We start from the raw sequence: 24,202 nt of genomic DNA on the forward strand, positions 1-24,202 counted from the left end.
ATCTCCTTTCGTAAATCTCATCACCTTGGTCTTGCCTGCATTTATTTTCATTCCATATTTTAATCCAGCACTGTTGATTTGGTTGATCATTTTCTGCATCTGCGCCTCTGTCTCAGCAAGGATCACTTTGTCGTCTGCATAACTTATTTCATTTATTCTCTTGCCGTTGATCTTGAATCCCATTCGTTCGATTCGCGCTTCTCTCATTATTTCTTCTGCGTACACGTTGAACAACCTGGGTGAGAGGGGGCATCCTTGCCTCACACCTCTCTTTATTCCGCATCCGTTCTCCGAGTACTCAGTTCCAATCTTGATGTTAGCGCTTTGCTCCCAGTACAGGTTCTTGATTATTTGCAGGTCTTTGTTATCGATATTGTATTTTTCCAGGATCTCCAACATCTTCTCATGGTTGACACGATCAAATGCTTTTTCATAATCGACGAAGCAAGCAATGATTTCCCTATTTGCATTCAGTGCTCTTTGAATGATCACTTTCAGCAGGGCAATTGCATCTCTCGTCCCTTTTTTTGCTACAAAGCCATATTGTGTTTCACTTAGATTTTCATCTATCTTCTTTTCAATTCTGGCATTTATGATGGAGAGTAGTAGCTTCAGTGCGTGGCTCATCAGTGCGATGGTTCTATATTCAGAGCATTTTTGCGAGTTGTTCTTTTTTGGTATTGGTACAAAATTTACTGCTTTGAAGTCCTTAGGCAGAGTGCCTTCATCGTATATTTTGTTTATTATCTTCAGCAGCTCCTTTTCATACTCTGGTGTTAAATGCTTGATCAAGTCTGCTGGTATGAGATCTTCTCCCACTGCTTTGTGGTTTCTGGCTCGCTTCACAGCATTCCTCAGCTCCCACATTTCAATTTGTGGTGCCTCTTCTGTGGATGAAACTGCAAATTGAGCCGGACGTGTATCATCTCCATACAGTTCTTGTATATAGCTGATCCAGACCTCTTCAGTTTCTTGATTGGTAACACAGTACTTTCCGTCTTTTCCTCGCATATATGCTATTCCACTTCTCCTTTTCTTGTGGGTGGCCATCATCTGCTTCACTTTGGTATGCATTTCTCTAGAGTTGTGCCTTTTCTCCAGATCTTCTATTTCTTGACACTTCTCCTCATACCACTTGTTTTTGGCCATTCTGCACATTCCCATGATCTGATTATTTATCACTGTGTATTCATTACTTGGTCTGTTTGCTTGTCTTCGTTCTTCCATCAGATCCAGTATCTCTTGAGTCATCCATGGTTTGTGTTTTCTTCTTCCTTTGAATGGAATAGACTTTTCTGCTGCTGTTTTAACCTTTCACTTCCATGTTTGCCACTTTTCCTCGATACCTTGTTCTTCTTCCAACCTGTCTTCCTTTTGCTTTTCCAGTTCTTCTTGGAATTTCTTTTGAACTTCTTTTGATTTGATTTTTGCAATGTCAAGTTGTTGGTATCGTTCTTTGCTCTTCTTCTGGCTCTTCAAGACTAGCTGGCATTTTGCAGCCAGTAGTTTGTGGTCAGAGTTGCAGTCAGCACCAGGATATGTGTGACAGTTCTTCACTGTGTTCCTGAATCTTCTTTTTACAAGTATATAGTCTATCTGGTTTCTGACTCGATCTCCAGGACTGACCCAAGTGTATAATCTTCTTTCATGCTGCTTGAACCAGGTATTGCATATTACTAGATCGTGTCTTTCAGCAAACTCTACGAGCATTTCACCTCTTTCATTCTGCTCTCCAAGTGCGTATCTCCCTGCAACTTGGCTGCCATGATCCTTCCCAACTTTGGCATTGAAGTCTCCCATCAAAAACACAACATCATTGTTTTTCGAGCATCTCATCACTTCTTCTAGGTCGTTGTAGAAGTTGTTGATTTCTGCTGTACTGCTTTCCGCTGTTGGCGCATAAACTTGAATTATCACCATTGGTTTTGGCTTGACCTCCAATCTCACGAGTAGTATCCTCTCTGATTTTGGAATTATGGCACTGATTTTATCGCTGATTCTGGTATGTATTAATATACCCACACCTTGTTCGTGTGTGTCTTTCCCAGCGAAGATCATTTCATAATTCTCATCTACCCGGTATCTACCGTTTCCAGTCCATCGGGTCTCACTTACTCCTAACACGTCGATTTGCAATCTCCTGGCTTCTTTAATTACACTAGCAAGTTGTCCAATTTTATACAAAGTTCGTACATTCCAGGTTGCGACGTTGATGTTGTTCCGCCTTGTTTTAACTCCGCGTATTCTTAGCACCCTATCCGGCTGCCTTGGCGGATGAGGATCAGCCTGACGGAGACTTAGGGCCATTGCTAAATTGATGTCCATATAATTCTAGGGAAATATAATGGTGTTGGTTTCCCGTTGCCTTCCACCATGATTTTCTGTTGGGGTTTACTCCCTTAGCCGAATTTGCCAGTTTTTAGGCGCTGGTATTCGCCTACTCACTCTGAAGCTCTTGCGCTTCCCTGGGGCTGGAACGAGTGAGTTGTTGGTGTTCTGCAGCTCTTATGCATTCTTGTTTGTAATCCGGATTTATGTAGAGGCTTGGCCTTCGACTTGCCACTCCTCCCCGTCGTTCCACCAACTGGAGAATTCTGCTTTAGCCATGTTTATCGATTCCGAGTCCATCGAACAGCAACATGTTACCACTCCGCACGACGTGGACGCGCAGAATACCCCTGGTGTTGTCTTCGCCTTCTCATCTGTCCTGGGGGACTGGCTCCTCTTGATGATCCGAGCTACTACCTAGAGACTACCTCTAGCGACAACAACCTGTGCCCTCGCGGAGCATAATATTGCTAATGACGCGTGATTTTCTTATGGATAAGTGTGTTGTCATATTGTTATGCCCCATAAATGTGTACCAAAATGATGCATATGCAGAGTGCGCAAAAATACCGTGTAGGTACCCTCAAAAAAGTTTCAAGTTTAATAGCCGGGCATATGATAATAGGAATAATTTCCCCTTCCCTGCGATCCATTAGAATAACTTTTATTTTAAAGGGGACATCCGCAGGAGTAATTTAATGTAAAACTGCTACCAAAAAAAAGTTGGACCTGCTAACAAAATTGTAGCCGTTTCGATTAAGAGGTTAGCTGAAATCGCAGATTTTGCTTTCCAACATAGGATTCACACAACATTTTTTGAACTGGACAGAGCTGCATCGAAAGAGCATGCAAAAATTCATCACCAGATGAAATTTCAAGAGCAAAAGTGTGAAGACCTTAAATAAGTAATATTTCTGACTTTAAACAAGTTAATTAGCCTACATGACATGTGCAGGGTTCTCTCCAGTGAGAGTACTCTATTTATTTTTTATAATATCTATGACGAAGTTGTGAGGTTTTAACCAGGGATGTTCCTTTACATGTATAAAATAACTTTTTTTTTACATTTACACGAAAAACGTGTAAATTTACACTTTTCATGTAAATTTACACCACATATGTGTAAAATAATTCAACCAATCAGAAATCAAGAATAAATGTTGATAACAGTGATAATGCGAAGATTGTGAACGAATTTAGGATTGTTTTGAGTTATTAACACTCTATAAATGAGTATAAAATAAAGTTAAACCAATTAAAAACCTAGTAAATTTGTCCTATCCCATATCCCTATCTAAAATCAAAGAAGATGGCAATTTTTCATTCGAGTTCAGACATGGTTTAGACTTGGCATAATGCATGCATTATCACTTATCATTACCATTTATTCAAGATTCTAAGATTCTTAACACTAATAATAATGTATACAGCTATATACCATTTGATTTTTCACGTTTTTTGACATATTTTTTGGCTAAAATGTAAATTTACACTGTGTAAAAAAAAGGAGTTTTTTACACGTGTAAATTTACGGAACATCCCTGGTTTTAACTGATGGATGTTTCTTTGCTTTGATCTTGTTTTGTGTGTTTTCAACTTGAGAAATTCTTTTATCCATTTTTTTAAGCAGTTCCCAAATGTCTTTTAAGCTCGCCTGCTCTTCTAGTTCCACTGGTTCATCCGATTCATCCGTGTTATTCTTTGGAAGGTTTCTTTTGACAATTTTGGCTTGTTCAGGTTTCTGAGTTGTTATCTGATCCTGGCTTTGAGTGGTCCTTTGCTTGACACGATCAATTATTGTCATCTTTGGTTTAGATATAGCAGCAATTTTTGCTTGACATACTTGACACCCTCTCCAGTTGGCTGTATGATCACCATCACAATTGGCACACTTGGCAGGGCCTTCTTTCTTCTTCCTACATTGCTTTGTTTCATGGTCTAATCCACACTTAACGCATTTGGGTTTCCTTGCACAGTATGTTTTGGTTTGACCAACCTGCTGGCAGTTTTTACATCGAGGTAGCTCCCTCTTTTTTGCTGGAGGTTCTACCTTCACTTTAATGTGCAACAAGAACCCCATTTCATAAAATGGTCTTGTTGTTTTCTTTTGGGCTAAGATATACATAAAAGAGTGGTAATGCCACCTTATATGATTTCTTACTCACAATTTCTCCAGATACATCTTTTTTCACCTCTGTTTTTTTAATAATTACATTGGTGACATTAATGGCATCCTGTCCAATTTTAATCAATTCTAATTTGATATCCTCGGGTGAAGTGGAGGGGTGTAGCCCTCTTATAACTATCTGATAGGGTTTATCTTGTTTCAACTGATATGTATGGTGCCCAATTCCATACATTTCGTGACTAAGATTCTTCCTTATAGCCTCCAGTGCCCTATACACTCCTCTAAAGCTTTGCTCATTTGAGCATGCTATTTTAACATCTCGATTAGAAAGTTTGCATTATAGGGGTTTCACACTCTTCCATGCTTTCCTTTAAATTCCACTTACGTAAATAGGTGGAATACGTTTCTTTTTGAGTTTTTCACTGTAAGTTTCTTTTGACTGGATATATTTGAAGAGCTCTATTCCAAAGTGGGTTAAGTCATTTTAAAAAAAAAAAACACGTTTTACAGAGATTTTTACTTCAAAAGTGAGTAAAGTCATCGATTTTTCAAAATGATTTTTTCTAGAAGCAATTGTTCAATGTCCAAAGAAAGGAAAGGTGCACCGACCTTTCGAAACAGAACAAATTTTAGCAACAAAAATTTTAAACGCATTTTTTGGGGAAAAAAATGACTTAATCCACTTTGGAATAGAGCTCTTCATTTAATGCTGTCTATTGTCATATTGCTATGATTTTCCTCTGACTCGTCTGTTGATGTTTGTTCGCTGAGATGGTTTTCATCCTCTTTTGACTTAGATTGATAGTGAGCTACTACTTCCCGTAAGTGGTTGATTTGCCTCTGCTGTTCTTCTAACTGTTTTTGTTGAAGTTTATTCTGTTTCACAATGTCACTGTACATAGCTGTTAGCTGGTTGTATGTGGGATCGCCATCGTTCATACCCATCATAGTTCACTTTCACTATTTACATTCCGAACGCGCAGTATTTTAATTGTTTACAAATAAAAACACTCAAATAGGTAAATTGTAAATCGTTTCTTATGCATATGTGCTGCCACAAACACAGCAAAATATGTGCATCATAATACTTTTACCTCCACGAACTACAAAGTCAAAAATGAGACAAAAATCAAAATTTTATCAAATTGAACTAAAACGTCGAAATTTGAGATACCAATAATACCGTATTTCCGACCTGCAAAATCGATTGGAAATGGTTTCCATCCATTTTGAGCAGTTCTAAAGCCTGCCGCAAGTTTTTGAAACTAAATTTCATAAAATGGAGTTGGAATTAATGTCAAAAATAGGATGTAGACTGAATTTCGTATTTGTTTCTCAAACCGAGGCGGAAGGGCAATTTTTCAAATTTTCTAAGATCGAACGAACAAATTCATTTCATAATCAGCTTAGACAATTTCAAAAATAATTATAAGGATAGGCGAAAATATGTTTCGGACTAGAATATGCTGATTTTGAAAAAAGCAACAGATACCTTATCCGCCACAGAGGTTCAGAAAGTACCTGAAAGCATTAAAACAATGTACTTGAAACCGCCTGCAGTCGACCTCACAGTGCAGCGTATTGAAATCAGTTTTCAGGAAGAATTTCGGCGGATCAACTCCATTTGGTGAAATTTTGTGGAAACATAAAGTTTCAAAAATCTGCTGCAGGCTCCAGAACTGCTCAAAACTGCTGGAAACCGTTTTCTATCGATTTGACAGATCGAAAATACGATACATCTTGATTTTTCCCCTCATTTTTGGCTTAAATTTGATTCTCAAAAATTCATCAAAAATCGAGATAATAGGCTACACTTTAGCACTTGAAATTTTGGCTGGTGATCAATTTTTGCATGCTCTTTCAATCTGGAGTTGTCCAGTTCAAAAGGATAAGTAGGAAAGGTAATGTGAGATTTTCGCCATAATAATATGTATAGATTGAAATTGTTCCTAAAAATATTTTCCTCAGAAAATCAAATCGAAGAACTTGTAAATAACCTTTTTAGGTTAGGAACAAAAAAAAATGGTGAAAAAAATTTATTTTCAGAGGTGGGCTAAAGGTGGGGGAAAAATTGTCCACAAAATAATGCGTCAACTCCAGAAGTCTTATTTTAGAACTTGACTGATTCGTGATTCGTTCAGAAAATCGCAATAGAATTTCAAAAAAATAAATCGACTTTTGAATTGAGATACGAGTATAAATGCTGTAATTCACTCTGATTTTATTTCAGTACCTTCATTAATCGACAGACTTTGAAAAAAGAAAAAAACCGTCAAACATCAAAATACATTCGTGTATTTCTTCTCATATCAGTAGAAGCACAAGTCGGATGTCAAATTAGGCATTAAATAGGCGCCAATCTCTAAGAACAAGCTGAATTATAGAAATCGCTTAAGTATCAAGTCGACGTTTTTTTCACGTTGATAAAAAAAATATGGATCTGAACAAGTGTACACATTCAGGTAGGTAAACAATTATTGAAATTCAAGTACATTTAGATGATATGTGATTGGCTAAGGTGAACTTCTTACGGTATTTGTTGCCGCAATGGGCACACTCAAAACGAAGGCCCTGCACGTGGATACGTTCGTGCGATGCCCTATAGCGATTTTGCTTGAATTGTTTGTTGCATATGCGGCATTTAAAGGGTTTCTCTTCACTATGCGTCCGTTGGTGCCGATTAAGATAGTCTTTTCGAGTAAACCGTTTGCTACACGTTTGACAAGAAAACTGCTTCACACCGGAATGTAGTTTCTGGTGTCTGATGAGATGATGTTTATAGGAAAACTTTTTCCCGCAAACAGCGCACTCAAAAGAAGCTCCTTCCACATGCACGCGTTCGTGCCTCAATTTATGGCGATAGTGCTTGAATCGTGTGTCACAAAGGCGGCATTTAAAGGGTTTTTCTTCATTATGTGCCAATCCATGTGTAATAAAAGCGCTTTTATAGGCGAACTGTGTGTCACCGACTTGGCAGTGAAACGGCTTCGTATGTTCATGCTGATGTCTTGTCCAATCACGTTTATAGGAAAACTTTGTACCACAAATATCGCAGCAGTAAGGCAATGAATCCCGCTGTACCTTTGCCTGCACAGGAAAAAAAGATCACATCGCGAATTACACAACCTTTTTCTTTTGAATAATTGTGTATTCAATAAGGAATAAAGCATATACAGGGTTCCCAAACGGAAAACATACAGAATACCCCCTATAAAAGTTTTATGTTAAATATTTCGTTTGGTCACAGTGAATATAACAGGGGTGATGACTAGGGCAGAAGAATATATGCTCAAAAAAACTGAAAATATGCGCATATTTTATGCGCTAATTTTGTCAAAAATATGCCAAAAAATTCCCTAAAAAGTCAAAATATGCCAAAATATTCCCATAATTTCCTACACAATATGGGTATCATTTTACAGGGAAAAACAAAGTGAATTCGAAGGTAACAATAATAATTTTGATAAAGTGATAAATCTTATATTTTGAGGCAGTTTTTTATGCAGTGTTGACATTTTACATTCAAAAAAATGTGTGTTTCAAAAAATTACAAAAGATTACAAAAAAATCCACCCAAAAAAGATTGTGTTCAAAAATATACAAAGAAGTGAAATTTTGAAATTTTTTGAAAATATTCCCCAAAAAGAGGGAAAAACTGTAAAAATTGATTAAATATGCTGAAATATGCGCTAAAACAGGTAAAAATATGCTAAAACGTGCATTTATGGTCAAAATATGCTAAAATATGCCAAATAACATTGGCTTATTCGACTCGAAATCTCTTGATTCGCAAAGATGTGTTGGATATTCTCTACCTAATACCTAGCACAGAAAAAAATATGCCAAAGAATATGTTCTTCTGCCCTAGTGATGACAACACACCCATTTCACGTTGCCAATCTGTATTTTTAACAAAAAAAAAAAACATTCTTTAGGGTACTCGATATTTCTGAGGACCCTGTGGGCCATCTTATTTTTACGAGGAAATACACTCGAAAAAATGTTTATTTCATCAAAAAGTAGGTAAATTCTTAGGTGGCGCCATATTGGTCCTTTTAATTCAACCATCAACCTATTTCTGTATATCTACATCGAAATTACGAACGGAAGTTGACTGATAGTTTTATAAAAATTCCGATGAACTGTTCGCAGCAGTGTTAATCAACTGCCAATGAAGCTTAACCCAATACACATAATGACACAAATAATGTAATTACCTAGGATGGAACTGAAGAAACTAAAAAAGGAAAAAAAGCAATTTCAGGGGATTTTACATCGACTTCTGAGTTACCTACCTAAATCGAAAGCTACTCAGACCTTTTTTGCCTCTGAGAGTGTTTCTAGAAAAGAAGGCCCAAAGATTAAGAATCATTTTCGAAAAAATGGTGTTTTTTTTCGCTCTAGCCACTATTTGATCTGTTTTGAGAAAAGTGGCCCAGTTCCAAAATGTAGCATTTGAGATTTTTCGTTGATCTAAGTCATCTCCACTAGAATCCAAGACTACTTATATTTTGTCATAAGCCAATAAGAATAACTGTCACCATTAAAAATCCATTATCATGATGACTAGGGCAACCCAATATATTTTTTTGAATATTTTTTTGTTGCACTCCGATTACAAATGTAACAAAATCATTTTATGTTTCAGAAAATTGCCTTTCATTTAAGACCTACTTCATTTCGAATATTTTCGAATATTTTGCCTTCAAATGAATATTTTCACATATTTGATTGCTATTTGAATATTTTTGTCTAAAATTACCACATATTTCGCAATTTATCGAATATTTTTGAATATTTTGGAAATTTTTGCATTTTGAGAATTGCAACGCAGGAAACGTCATTTTCACAGAATGTTGAAGATGAAAAAAATGGCTATTTTTAATGATGATGATATTGATGATTGATGAAAATCATGATGAAAATTGAATTTTAAATTAAGCTTTGATTTTTTTTCTTTTTTTGACGATCAAAATAGAATTTTAATTCAACAATTTTGTTCCATTTTGCGAAATTGCGAATAGTGCATGTGATTTAGGAAACAAAACCCAACGATGTACCCATTTTTGTAATGTGCTTGTAAAGGCGAGTGAAACGATACCAAATTTGATTTCGAATATTTTCGAATATTTTAGGAGTAATCGAATATTTTTGTCGAATATTTCACCTCAAAAAATCGAATATATATTGAATATTTTACCTTGAATGAGAGCATATTTTGGGTTGCCCTAATGATGACATAATGCAAACTCAATTTTGAGGGGTAGATATGAAGGGAGGGCGTTCGAAATTCTTGTAGGTATAACCTCAGTTGTTCACCACATCACCTTAGAAAATATTCACAAGAAAAACTTTGATGGCAATTAAGTATGGTATTTCAATAGGGTTCTAAAAAAAACGAAGTTGGAGAGTGCCCCACCAAAAAAAACTTTGAATTTTTGGTGTTTAGGGGGCTGTTTCTTCGAAAAGAGAGGGGGTGGCAGGTCAAACATTTGTATAGAGAGTTTTTACATCAAGGATGACTTTTTGGACCACTTTCGACTCATTATGGATCAAAGGCCATTTCACTCATCTTATAGGGGAAGACCCCTTAAAAAAACCAGTCCACAATCAAGTTGGAAGAATCTGTAATTCACTCTGATTTGAATGTGATAACTTCATTAAATTTATAGAATTTGAAAAAAATCAAACACCAAACATAAGATACTTAGGTACGACGTGTATTTTTACCCATTTAATTTGTTGCACAAGTTGGGTACCTATTAATAAACGAAAGTACATATTTACACGCCGATCTCTAAGAATAAACGGAATTTAGAAATCAATAAAGTTTGAGGCCAAGTTTTTTCAAATTGAAAACGAAAACGAAAAAAATACAAAACATTGCATTTGTACACAATTACTCGTAGATAGTAGTGTTGTTCAAACACCCGGTTTCTCGGACAACCGGTTGTTTTGATAATATGATCCGGGTACCCGGGTGGCAACCGGTTCCGACCTCAAAAATTGATGAAAAATGAAAAAATCAAGAAAAATTGCGATTTTTAAGCTAAATTTAGCGAAATGTCGATGTTTTAATTCAAAGACGACGCGAATCTACAAATTATTACTGCCGAAAATCCGAAATGTCAAATAAATAATTTTCTTAGCGAATATTGAATTTTGATAAAAAATCGCGGACATTCCTAATTTCACAACATTCATTTACTTTTTCAATGAAATTTCAAACCGGTTGCGAATCCGGGTACCCGGTTGCTCCCCAACCGGGTGCAAATTTTATGGTGCAACCGGTTGACCCGGTTGTTTGAGCAACACTAGTAGATAGGTACCTAGTCGGTGAAATTTAAGTACATTTAGATGATATTATGTGATTGGCTAAGTCGCGCTTATGGCGGTATTTCTTACCGCAATGGGCACACTCAAAACGAGGGCCCTCTACGTGGTTACTTTCGTGATCTGACCTATTGCGTTGATGCTTGAATTGTCGGTTGCATATGCGGCATTTGAAGGATCTCTCTTCACTATGCGTCCGTTGGTGCTGAGTGAGAACCTGTTTTTGAGCAAAACTTTTGCTACACGTTTGGCAGGAAAATGGTTTCACACCGGAATGTAATCTCAGGTGTGAAATGAGATTCTGTTTATAGGATAACTGTTTTCCGCAAACAGTACACTGGAAACAATCTCCTTTCATATGCACGCGTTCGTGATCCAATCTATTGCGATTGTACTTGAATCGTGCGTCACAAATGCTGCATTTGTAGCGTTTGTTTTCACTATGCGTCACTCCATGGTCAATTAAGGATCTTTTAGAAGCAAACTGTTCGTCACAGATTTTGCAGTGAAACGGCTTCGTATGTTCATGCTGGTGTCTTGTCCTATCACGTTTGTCGGTAAACATTGTACCACAAATATCGCAGCGGTAGGGGAATGAATTCCGAATCTGTACCATTACCTGCAGGAGAACAAGATCATATCGCAAATGACTCGTGCGTAAGTTATGTCCCATAAATACGACAATGAAAGCATAATACAGAATGAGCAAAAACACCAATCACCTCTACATAAAAAAGTTTCATGTCAAAATATGTATTAGGTATACGGCCCTAGAACAGGAGGCTCAAGACAGAATGATTTTAGAAAAGGAATAAATGCATACGCCCGCCTTCGCCGATCCTCTGGGACACTTATTTTTTTAAAGAGGACATCTTAATTAACATTTTAACGCAAACTTGCCACGAAATAGTTGGCATTATCATTAACAAAATGACAGCCACTATGATTGTCAGGTCAGCAGTCGCGAAGTCGCAGATTTTGCTTTTCAACATTGAATTCGAACAAAATTTTTGGAACTGGACAAAGCTAGATCGAATGATCATGCAAAATTTCAAGTGCCAAAGTGTACCTACTTATTAATGTTTTTCCGAATCTTGGGAGGGACATGACACCTCAAGAGTGGGTTTTTTGACCAGAAAATCAAATATTTCCCGTTTGTGAGGAAATTTTCAAAATTTGCGTGAATCGTGCTATATTTCTTCATGAAGTAACCTCACGAGAAAGGCTCCACTGCTACAGAATGACTTGGAATGGCAATGTTCGCCCTCGTGGGGTTTGTTCTGGACAAAATAACATAGCGAGTCGTGCAATCGGCTCAAATGTGGATAAACTCGTTAAAAAGGTCGAGTATAACACACAACTCGATTTTTAGCTGCCCAACTTCATATTCACGCTTTCTGGAGCATATTCAAAATTCTGGAGAAATTGAAAAATCGCGCAGGAGGCTCCAGAATGGCTGGATCGAAATGGTGAGATTTGTATTTAAGGAATTCATATTAGCTTTACTCGTAGACTTATTTTGGTCATTTTTACTGATCAAGTACGTATTTTTTTGAAAAAAGCATAAATCGCACCTAGGGAGTAATGAGGTTACATCTTGTCGTCTTCGTAGTGTAGCACTCCTTTACAGGAGATAGCGTATACTTCCATCTATATTAGTCGGTATGTAGCGTATCTGATCGTTTCTTTCAGGGTCTTGCAGGGAGAGTTGGCTGGTGAGTTTGTTGTTAAGAGCTCCGATCAGATTCCTCCCTCTCGTCGATCTTCCTTGGATTTCCCCCTGTACTTCTAGCATGAAAATACCATTTTCTCGTATTTTATGAGCTATATACTTTAGCTTTCTGGTTTTGATATCTTCAACTATGACTTTCCGCTCCTCTCATATTCTTGCTAATACTTCCTTGTTGGTAATGAAGTCCTTCCATGAGATCTGTAGTAGCCTTCGATAGTACCACATCTCGAAAGCGGATACTTTATTCTCACATTCTGCACTCATCGTCCATGTTTTGCAGGAATACTTCAGAACGGTCCATACGTAGCATCGCATAATTCTCTTCCTCAGATCTATACTCATCGTTTGATTTCCCAGCACATTAGCAAGGTTGTTGAAAACGGTTTTTGCCATTCCAATCTGTGATTTAATTTTTTTATTATCACAATTGGTTTTGACTTGACCTCCAATCTCACGAGTAGTATCCTCTCTGATTTTGGAATTATGGCACTGATTTTATCGCTGATTCTGGTATGTATTAATATACCCACACTTTGTTCATGTGTGTCTTTCCCAGTGTAGATCATTTCATATTCTTCATCTACCTGGTTTCTACCATTTCCAGTCTATCGGGTCTCACTTATTCCTAACCTGCTGATTTGCAATCTCCTGTCTTCTTTAATTACATTAGCAAGTCGTCCAATAGGTTACAACGTTGATGTTGTTCTGCAAGCGACTAGTGTGCCCCCAACAACGACCACCACTCCTCTCTGTCTTGAGCTAGTGTGGCCGCATTCCCAACTGAACCAACTATTTTCCGGACTGTATCAGTCCTCCTTGTTGGAGATCTTCCTCTCCCTCTTGTTCCGGGGACCTTGCCAAAGAGAATTCTTTTTTCAATGTTTTCCGGCCCTCTTCTAGCTATGTGTTCAAAATATCTCATTATCCTGGTTTCACATAAGGTGCACCGGGGCAAGTCAGAATGATTTTTCGCAATTTCAACTTTGACCAGCTGTTACTCCCCTTCTAATGAACCAAAATGGATCAAATTTATTATGTAGGTTCCCATAAGGGTTCTTAACCTATGGTAAAAATTTGAGCGCGATTGACACAGTAGCTTTTACTCAGTGGAATAAAATATAAACTGTCCTGACTTACCCCAATTGGGGGAAGTCAGAACAGGCTAAACTTTGCAGAGGCGTAGATCACAAACCGAGCGTCCTAGAAAAATTGCATAGAACCAAAATTGTAGAGAATTTAATTCTCTTTGAGATCACTCTTATCAGATTTTCACTAGGACGCACGGTTCGTCCGCTATATGCGAAAAACTAAGAAATAGAAAGTCTGTATTTTAGACAAAATTCAAAATAAGTTCAAAACAACAACAAAATACAATTGAACCAAAGACATCTAAAATGAAACTGAATCGCGAAAATTTTTATGCCGTGATGAAGTAGGGGTAGTACCCTTAAGTCACCTTTAGTGGCACTTCGCCAGATATAAACCTCTAGGCGCTAGAGCAAGTTTTCTAACTTACCCCGAATTCCAACTTCCCCCGGTGCACCTTATTTTATTCAGCCTGGTTGGTTCTTGCAGTTGTTCCACAATTGATGCATTTGTTTGGTGCGCAGTGTATGGTATCCTCAACATCCTGCGCCATACCCACATTTCAAAAGCATCAATTCTTCTTCGATCACCTTGCTTCAGTGTCCAGGTCTGTGCTCCATACAAGAAAACTGGGAAAACTAGCGTCCTGATCAGTCACTTCCTTGTTTTTATGGAGATTTTCCAGTTGGTGGTGACTTTTCTCAACCGAGACATCGCTGCTTTCCCAAGGGCTATTCTTATTCTGATTTCCTTGGCTGATCCTCCATCAGCATCCACAAGTGAGCCCAAGTAAATAAATGAGTTCACTTTTTCGAATTCATTCAAGGCTTCAGATTCTGGTAAGTGTCCAGCTCTATCAACTACCATCACCTAGGTTTTCCCCACATTTATGAGGAGTCCCATGTCCTCACTGACCATCCTGACTCGCTTGATCAGTTCTGCCAGTTCCTCTTCACTTTTGGCTATTAAGGTGGTATCATCAGCGTAATGGAGATTGGAGATTCTTCTTCCTCCTATCTTGATGCCGCCTTCCCAGTTCTCCAAGGCTTTTCTCATGATGTACTTGCCATAGATGTTGAACAGCAGAGGCGAGAGTATGCAGCCCTGCCTTACTCCTCATTCTGACTGAAACGGGTTAGACTCTTCTCCACCTACTCTCACCATCATCTCGTTCTTGTCATACAGCGATTTGATCAGCTCAATTAGGTGGTCTGGAACTCCCATCTCGCGCAGTATCTCACATGTGACGCGGCACGACAAAATCGACCTTCGAACTGAAAACAAGTTTTTGAGTTATGGGGGGGTTAAAGTTTTCAGTCCAGTTCTGTTCGTTTAGCGGAAGCGCTTGCGTTCTAATCAGGTTCTCCGGCTAAACTGAGGTAAACATAGTCTTGGATAACGTTTCTTGCCTGTTTTGTGTGAATATCACTAGGTAAAATGGTTATTTACATTGATACAGGGGGCTCAGTCATGATTGCGCTCATTTTTTCAATTTTTTTTTGTATTTTTTCATTATTTTCAATTTTGAAATCAATCTGGAGGCGAAACAAAGCGTTCTACGAGAAAAATATATCGAGCAAAGTTGTAGAGAATTAAATTTCCAAAAACCTATAAGAGGTTTATTTTTCTCCAAAATGCATAGTTTTTCCGTTTTTCTCAAAAAACATAAATTTTATAGTAATCATCATGAGGTTTTTGTTTTTTGAGAAAAACGGAAAAACTATGCATTTTGGAGAAAAATAAACCTCTTATAGGTTTTTGGAAATTTAACTACATCTTTGCTCGATGAATTTTTCTTGTAGAATGCTTTGTTTCGCCTCCAGGTCGATTTAAAAGTTGAAATAATGAAAAATTTTTTAAAAAATCAAAAAAATCAAAAAAATGAGCACACTTCTGACTGGATTACCATGTATATGGAGCTATGCAAATCATAGGGACTTCTGGGTGGTTTTAAATGATTTTTGAATGTCCGAGGACCAAAAATCCGTCAAAAAGTGAAAAATAATTTTTTCAGTCCGAAGGTCGATTTTGTTGTGCCGCGTCACATATAGCTTTATCTAATTGACACAGTCAAAGGCCTTTGCATACTCAATGAAGCATAGTACCACAGGGATGTTGAATTCGCGGAACTTTTTGATTATTTGTCTGATGTTCAAGATCTGCTCTCTTGTACCTCTTCCAGGCATAAAACCTGCCTGTTCTGGTGGAATCTGCCTATGTAAGTATGCCTTGACTCTGTTGTTGATTATTCGGAGCATCACTTTACTGGCATGTGGAATTAGGGCTATTGTGAGATAGTTAGCGCAATTTTTTGTATCACCTTTCTTGTGTAGCGGGATTAACACTGATTTGCACCAGCGAGTTGTTTGGAGTTGATTGATCACTTTTCAGAAAATGAATTTGCATATTTATGTGACCCCGCCTGACAAAATTGACCATTTTGAGAAAATTTCAAAAAATGTTTTTTTTTCAAAAATCTGATCTTTCAACCCTTGAGATTCATTTTAAACCTCATTATTTTGGACACTTTTTTTGTTGAAATGGTCGATTTTGTCAGGGGGGGGGGTCACATATAATTGAATTTTAGTTTTTTGAGAAAAATTCAAAAACCAAGCACTCTAGAAAAAAAGCTAACGAGATTATTTTGATTGGAAATTAATGATCTTCATCTTTGTTAAGCCGAATTTTTTTTGGACGCTTCCTTTCGCCTCCAGATCAATTTTAATGAACGGTTATAACTCAAAATGTTTTCCAAACATTGAAATATTTCCTCCTGAAGATTTCATTTTTCAAAGTGTTCTTATACTAAATGAAGGTATGATACCAGATCTTTAAAATGAGGTGCTGTTTATTCTTCACAATTAATTATAAGTTGATGAAAATGGTAAATCAAGTTTTTAAAAAAAGAAAATCACTCTCCTGTAAAATTTCACATTTTTGAGATGTAACCTTATTACTCCCAAGTTGCGAAATTTAGTTTTCACCCTATTTGTTACATTAATTCCAAGACGGATTGCTGGTACATGGTTTAATTCCGTTTTGGAGCCTACAGCGGGGTTTCATGAACTTCTGTTTTTCAAAAAATGCCACAAAATCTGTCCGAATGAACTTTGTCTGCACGTACTGTGCAGAGTGAATTTTGGTTTTTCAACTCCATTTTATTGAAATTTTGAAGAAATTTCAACTTACAAAAAAACTACTAGAGGAGCCAAAATTTTCAAAAAGCGGCAGTAGGCTCAAAATGACTCAAACTCATCAGCTGTCGACGCAAAAGTATGTTCAAGTTGGAGCGCGAATTTCGAATTTCCAAATTCAGTTGATGAAATTTTGATGAAAATTTCAAGTTACAAATACCTATTGACGTTTTGAAAATGCACATGTGACGACTCGTGCAGCATCGTATCATTTGTTATGTATAAAATGTCGCCGCTTTTTCTGTCACCGATATTAAAACATCATTTATGTTATCGTTTGCTTACACTTTTCAACGAGCGATGTGAGAATTTTTACTACACAAAGAGTAAGTATCATACACGGTACGAGTGTTACAAATATCTGCTGCAGGCTCAAGAACTGCTCTAAACGGGTCCAAACCGTTTTCCCATGTTTAGCCTAAATTTGATTTTCAAAAATTCACCAAAAATCGAAAACTGCGCTTCAGCACTTGAAATTTTGGCCGGTGTTAAATTTTTAGCATGCTCTTTCTTGATTTCATGTGAGTCCAATATTGGAAAGAAAAATCTGCGATTTCTGCTGACCTGTCGACCAAAATGGCCGCCATTTTCTTTGAAATCTCTCTTAAGATGTACCCTTAGAGAAAAAAATTGTCCCAGAGCATCGAATAGTGGGGGTGGGGGGGGGGTTGCATAATTCCTATATCTGGAAAAAACATTTCCTACACACTGGAAAATATGTTCATTTCATTAAAAAGTAAATTGTTTGGTGGCACTTTATTGGCCGCATGTCTACCTATTTCTGTACATTATCTACATCAAAATTACATACAGGAGTTGTCTAATAGTTTTATAAAAATTCCGAGGAACTGTTCACCGCAGTGTTAATCAACTGCCAATGAAACGTGCTGCATTTGTGGAGTTTAACCCAATACACATAATGACATAAATAATGTAATTTAGGATGGATCTTGAAAAACGAAAAAAACTATTTCAGGGGATTTTACATTGACTTCTGAGTTACCTAAATTGAAAGTTACTCAGAATTTTTTTTCGCCTTTGAGAGTGTTTCTAGAAAAGAAGACCCAAAGAGTAAGAATCATTCTCGAAAAAATTGTGGGTTTTTTACGCTCTAGCCACTACTTGATTTGTTTCGAGAAAAGTGGCCCAGTTCCAAAATGTAGCATTTGAGATTTTTCGTTGATCTAAGCCATGCAGAAAAAATTCAACCATGTACCCCCCCCCCCTCAACATTTTTTTTCAATGTTCGATGTTTTCAACCCCTTGAAAAACTAAAAAAATGGAGGGGAAAAATTTCAAAAAATTACTGTGTTTATCCCTACATAATGTACACAATCTGTGAAAATTTCAACATTTTTCATCAACCCCCCCCCCCTCCGCCAAAAAAACAAAACTTTGAATTTTTGATGTTTGAGGGGCAGTTTCTCCGAAAGGGGAGGGGTGGGAGGTCAAACATTTGTACGTAGGGTTTTTACATCAAGGGTGACTTTTTGGACCACTTTCAACTCATTATGAATCAAAGGCCATTTCACCCATCTTATAGAGGAAGGCCCTTTAATAAAACGAGTCGACTAGCAAGTTGGAAGATTCTGTAATTCACTCGGATTTGAATGTGATAACCTCATTAAATTTGATAGAATTTGAAAAAAATTGAACGCCAAACATAAAATACTACGTGTATTTTTACTCATTAAAATTGTTGCGCAAGTTGGGAATCAATAAGTAAGGTACGTATTTACACGCCGATCTCTAAGAATAAACTGAATTCAAGAAATCGATTGAGGCCAGGTTTTTTCAAATTCAAAACGAAAACGACACAAATATACTAAAGCATTGAATCAGTACACATTTACTTGTAGATAGGTACTTACCTAGTCGATTAATGAAATTTAAGTACATTTAGATAATATGTGCTTGGCTAGGTTTTGCTCACACCGGAATTTGCTGCCGCAATGGGCACACTCAAAACGAGAGCCCTCCACATGGATACTTTCGTGCACTTCCCTATTGCGATGATGCTTGAATTGTCGGTCGCATATGCGACATTTGAAAGGTCTCTCTTCACTATGAGTCCGTTGGTGCCGAATAAGATAGTCTTTTCGAGTAAACCGTTTGCTACACGTTTGACAAGAAAACTGCTTCACACCGGAATGTAGTTTCAGGTGTCTAAAGAGATCATGTTTATAGGAAAACTTTTTTCCGCAATCAGGGCATTCGAAAGAACCACCTTCCACATGCACGCGTTCGTGCGCCACTTTACTGTTATTGCGCTTGAATCGTGCGTCACAAATGCGACATTTGTGGCGTTTTTTTTCACTATGTATCAATCCATGTCTAATAAAAGCGCGTTTGTGGGCGAACTGTCGGTCACAGACTTGGCATTGAAATGGCTTCGTATGTTCCTGTTGATGTTTTGACCAATCACGTTGACACGAAAACATTGCACCACAAGTATCGCAGCAGTAAGGGAATGAATTCTGTATCAGTACCTTTACCTACAGGATAAAAGATCATATCGCAAATGACACGTCGCGTCGTCGTCGTCTTCTTTTGAAAAATTATGTTTAGTTAAGCGCCATAAATACCAAAATGAAACACATGCAGGGTTCGCAAAAATATCGAGTATGTACTCCCCAAAAAATCTCAAGTTGAATAGCCCAGCAAAAATGGCAATAGGAATAATTGCACCTCCGCCCCCTACAGTCCATTGGAACAAATTTTTTCATCAGGGGACATTCTAAGGAACAATTTAATGCAAAATTGCCACGGTGGCATGTTGAAATTTGAGTGCAGAGTGAATTTTCCACAACTCACAATCAGTAAAACCCTAAAAGTGGCCGGGAAAATTCAATGGAAATGACTAGAATGATAAAAATAATACATCCGTACTGGTGTCATTCGAAACTGGGCCATCCCCCCCAAAAGTTCAGTAGGAGCTCGAGCGCAACAAAATTCGATTTTTTTAGGAAACGTCTCATTTTCGAAGATCTTTCCTCCAGGAACATCTCCAGAGCTAAAAATTTTTAGAGCAACTTTCATCTTCAAATACACGTCGTCATTGTTCAAAAAATATTGCGCAGTTTGCAAAAATTCCAAAAAATATATCGACTATATTGCACCTCGAGAGTAATAAGGTTACATCTCAAAAAATTGAAATTTTACAGGAGAGTGATTTTCTTTTTTTTAAAAACTTGATTCATTATTTTTATCAACTTATACTTAATTGTGAGGAATGAATAGCACCTCATTTTAAAGATCTGGTATTCTACCTTCATTTAGCATAAGAACACTTTGAAAAATACAATTTTAAAGAGGGAATATTTCAATGTTTGGTAAACATTTTGAGTTATAACCTTTCATTAAAGTTGATGTGGAGGCGAAAGGAAGCGTCCAAAAAAATTTCATTATAACAAAGTTGTAGAGAATTAAATTTCCAATCGACATAATGTCGTTAGTTTTTTTCTAGAGTGCTTAGTTTTTGAGTTTTTCTCAAAAAACTAAAATTTCATCTCTTGTGCAAATTCATTTTTCTGAAAAGTGATCAATTTAAAAAAAAAATTTCCATTTGGTACAAACCAATAAAAAATGCACTCCTTGTGACTATTTCTAACTGACAAACATTCAAAACAATCAAAACTGTTTGTTAACACTTTGTATGTACGAAATTTGCTCAAAAAAGGTGGAGTTTTTTGAGATGTACCCTTAAAACTCCAAACAACTTGCAATGTTGTTGGGATTTTGAGTTAGGCCATTTGCGTTTTTTACAAGATCTAGATAATGTACCCAACTCAAAGTGTTATTTTTGGTTGAGGGGGGTCATACAAACCCCAAAAATGCAAAAACGTCAAAATCATTTTTTTTTTGAGATGTAACCTTATTACTCCCGAGGTGCGATATGTAGAGTTGAGAAATTCTTCAAGTAACTCTGATTTGGTTTTGGTAACTTCATTAATCGATAGACATTGAAAAAGGGGAAAAACGACAAGAAAAAACGTCAAACACAAAACACCATCATGTATTCTATCTCATATAAGTAGAAGCACAATTCAGATGTTCATTAGACATTTAATATGCGCCAATCACTAAAAATAAACTGAATTCAAGAAATCGGTCAAGTATGTACCTATCAAGTTGAGTTTTTTTCAAATTGAAAAAAAAGAAACAAATCAAAGAATCTGTTACACATTTTGGTATGTAGGTAGTCAATTATTGAAATTCAAGTACATTTAGATGATATATGATTGGTTAGGGTGCTCTTCCAGCGGTATTTGTTGCCGCAATGGGCACACTCAAAACGAGGGCCCTCCACATGCATACGTTCGTGTTTTGCCCTGGTGTAATTATGCTTGAATTTTTGCTTGCAAATGCGGCATTCGAAGGGTCTCTCTTCACTATGCGCCGCCCTTTGGTGCCTAGTAAGATGATCTTTTCGAGTAAAACTTTTGCTACACATTTGGCATGAAAACGTTCTCACACCGGAATGTGCTCTCAGGTGTGCAATGAGATTACCTTTATAGGAAAACTTCGTTCCGCAAACAGCGCACTCAAGAGAAGCTCCTTCCACATGTGCGCGTTCATGCAGCAATCTACTGGAGTTGTGCTTGAATCGTGCGTCACAAATGCGGCATTTGAAGCGTCTCTTTTCACTATGTGTCAACCCATGTCTAATTAAATATCTTTTATGAGCAAACTGTTTGTCACAGACTTGGCAGTGAAACGGCTTCGCATGTTCTCCCTGGTGTCTTTTCCAATCACGTTTATAAGAAAAATTTGTACCACAAATATCGCAGCAGTATGGCAATGAATCCCGCATCTGTACCTTTGCCTGCAGGAAAAAAAGATCACATCGCAAATGACACATCCTTTTCTTTTGAATAATTGTGTATCCAACTACGAATAAAGTATAATATGTATGTATATAGGGTGCACAACTGGTTATGATACAAAATTCCCCCCTAAAAAGTACTATTGCCAATTTGTATTTCTAACCAAAAAAAACTTTCTTTAGGGTACTCGATACTTCTGAGAACCCTGTAGGCCATCGTATTTTTACGAGGAAAAAACATTTCCTACACACTCGCAAAAATATTCATTTCCTCAAAAAGTAAATTGTTTGGTGGCGCTATATTGGCCCTTTTCCTATCCACTTCTGTATATTTACATCAAAACTACACTCAGAAGTTGACCGATTGTTTTATAAGAATTCCGAGGAACTGTTCACTGCAGTGTTAATCAACTGCCAATGAAACGTGCTTCATTTGTGGAGATGAGCCCAATGCATATAGCAACATAAATACTTAATGTAATTAGGATGGATCTCAATAAACTAAAAAACAAAAAAAATTCAGGGAATTTTACATAGACTTCTGAGTTACCCAAATTGAAAGTTACTCGAGAATTTTTTTTTGCCTCTGAGAGTGCATTTAGAAAAGTCAAGAACTGCTCAAAACGACTTGAAACTGTTTCCTATCGATTTGGCAGGTTGAAAAAGGGGTATATTCCAAATTTCAGCTTCCTAGGTCAATTTGGTGAAATTTTGATTTTTTCTCATTTTTTGCTCAAATTTTGTTTTCAAAAAGTCATCAAAAATCGAAAAATGCCCTTTAGCATTTGAAATTTTAGCTGGTGAAAAATTAATCACCAGACAAAATATTAATTGTTAAAGTGCATTTTTTGATTTTTTGTGAATTTTTGAAAGTCAAAAAGTCAAAAATGAGACAATAATCAATAAATGGGTTTCAACCGATAGAGTAGTTCTGGAGCCTGCAGTGGATTTTTGAAACTTGAAAGTCCCACAAAATTTCATCAAAATATACAGTTGAAACTATAACGTCAAAAATAAGCAGTAAACTGAATTTCAATTTTCTATATACATATGTACCTCTAACTGAAGCGGAAGAGCAATTTTTCAAATTTTTAAAAATTATGAAACAATAGACAAAAATATACGTATGTTTTGGAGTGGAATATGCTGATTTTGAAAAAAATAACGGGTACTTTATCGGTCACAAAGTTCTAAAAAGTACCTGGAAGCTTCAAAACTAAGTACTTGAAACCATCTGCGGACAACTTCATAGCGTATTGAAATTGGAGACTCTAGGAGTTTTCAAAAAGCCGCTTGAGACTGCACTTGATGAAATTTTATGGAAAATTCAAGTTTCAAAAATCTACTGGAGGCTCCAAGAGTTTTCAAAAAGTCGCTGGTGGCTCCAAAATGATCTGTAATCTCCTTGCATCCGACTTCATGGCATATTGAAACTAGTTTTCAAAATGGATTTTGGATTTCAGTTTTGATTGTTTTGAATGTTTTTCAGTTAGAAATAGTCACAAGGAGTGCATTTTTTATTGATTTGTATCAAATGGGAAAAAATTTTAAATTGATCTTTTTTCAGAAAAATGAATTTGCACATATAGTCCAGGCAAATTAGAACTAAAAATAACTGAATTATGACAAAATTGCTACATGAAATTTTATTGTTGGAATATGTTTATAAGGTCCATAAAAGTAAAACCGCACAACTTCCCCCACCCGACCGCGTGTGCGTTCTCCCCCAGAGTGGATCTAAGCCCCCCAAAATCAGTTTTTCGCCATTTTCTCCCCCGCATTGCATTTTAGCGAAAAATATGTTATTAGATAAAAGAATCTGGGTCAAATTTCCGATCTAATGATGTATCAACCTTTCTTGTAGGTCCAAGGGGGGTGGAACCACAGTCATTCAAAAAAAGGGGGTTTCCTGAAAAATACATAAACGCTATAGGCCCTTAAGAGGGGTGAAATGGTCCCCGAAAGCGTACGAGTTGATATTATCATGGAATATGGGTAACATTAAGAAACTTCCGTGTAAAAAATTTCAGATCCACGCCCCCTCCTTTTTTTGGGGAACCTCCCCTTTTCTGAAATTTCAATAACACTTTTCTCAGCCCCATTTTAACCGATTTTGAAAATTTTTCAGTATGTTATGTATATCCTTAGTAAGTATCCCCACAAAAATTTTCAACCTTCTCCCCTCATATTTACCCCTCAAAAGGGCGTTTTATTCATTTTTTATGCTTTTCAACAATAGTAATAATTGAAGGGGCTAAGTGCGCTGGAGAGAGCTAGAAGAGGGTAGTAAAAAATTTGAAGTCATATTCGTGCTTAGGGGTATCGAATCATATGAAAACGACACCCTACTCATTGATACTTAGTTATTTCTCCCAAAATTCCTATTTAACCCCCAACCCTCCCTAAGATACATTTTACACCATTTTGAGGGGTAAATATGAGGGGAGAGGGTTGAAAATTTTTGTGGGGATACTTACTAAGGATATACATAACATACTGAAAAATTTTCAAAATCGGTTAAAATGGGGCTGAGAAAAACGTTATTGAAATTTCAGAAAAGGGGGGTTCCCCAAAAA

At 36.9% G+C, this 24,202-nt stretch overlaps 2 protein-coding genes across 7 annotated transcripts in view; both read right to left on the reverse strand.

Moving 5' to 3' along the window:
• LOC135849535 (zinc finger protein 37-like) overlaps positions 1-24,202 on the reverse strand; it is an 83,969-nt gene that overhangs the window by 15,880 nt on the left and 43,887 nt on the right. Inside the window, exon 10 of one of the 6 annotated variants that reach the window (XM_065370051.1) lies at positions 6,736-7,543. The exons of 2 other annotated variants lie outside the window; for them this stretch is intronic. In XM_065370051.1, coding sequence (XP_065226123.1) covers positions 6,941-7,543 — 603 coding nt within the window. In that variant the 3' untranslated portion in view covers positions 6,736-6,940. Of the gene's footprint in view, positions 1-6,735; positions 7,544-10,155; positions 11,409-18,675; positions 19,297-20,800; positions 21,627-24,202 lie in introns of those variants that run through there. 3 more of the 6 variants (XM_065370041.1, XM_065370050.1, XM_065370047.1) reach the window with 3 other exon arrangements.
• On the reverse strand, positions 1,324-2,793 carry LOC135847364 (craniofacial development protein 2-like; the record flags this gene model as incomplete). Its single annotated transcript, XM_065366842.1, has 1 exon — positions 1,324-2,793. A coding segment is annotated over exon 1 (1,002 nt), but the record flags the coding sequence as incomplete, so codon positions are not given.

Source organism: Planococcus citri, chromosome 5 (assembly GCF_950023065.1).
Source record: "Planococcus citri chromosome 5, ihPlaCitr1.1, whole genome shotgun sequence".
NCBI classification, from domain to species: Eukaryota; Metazoa; Arthropoda; class Insecta; order Hemiptera; family Pseudococcidae; genus Planococcus; species Planococcus citri.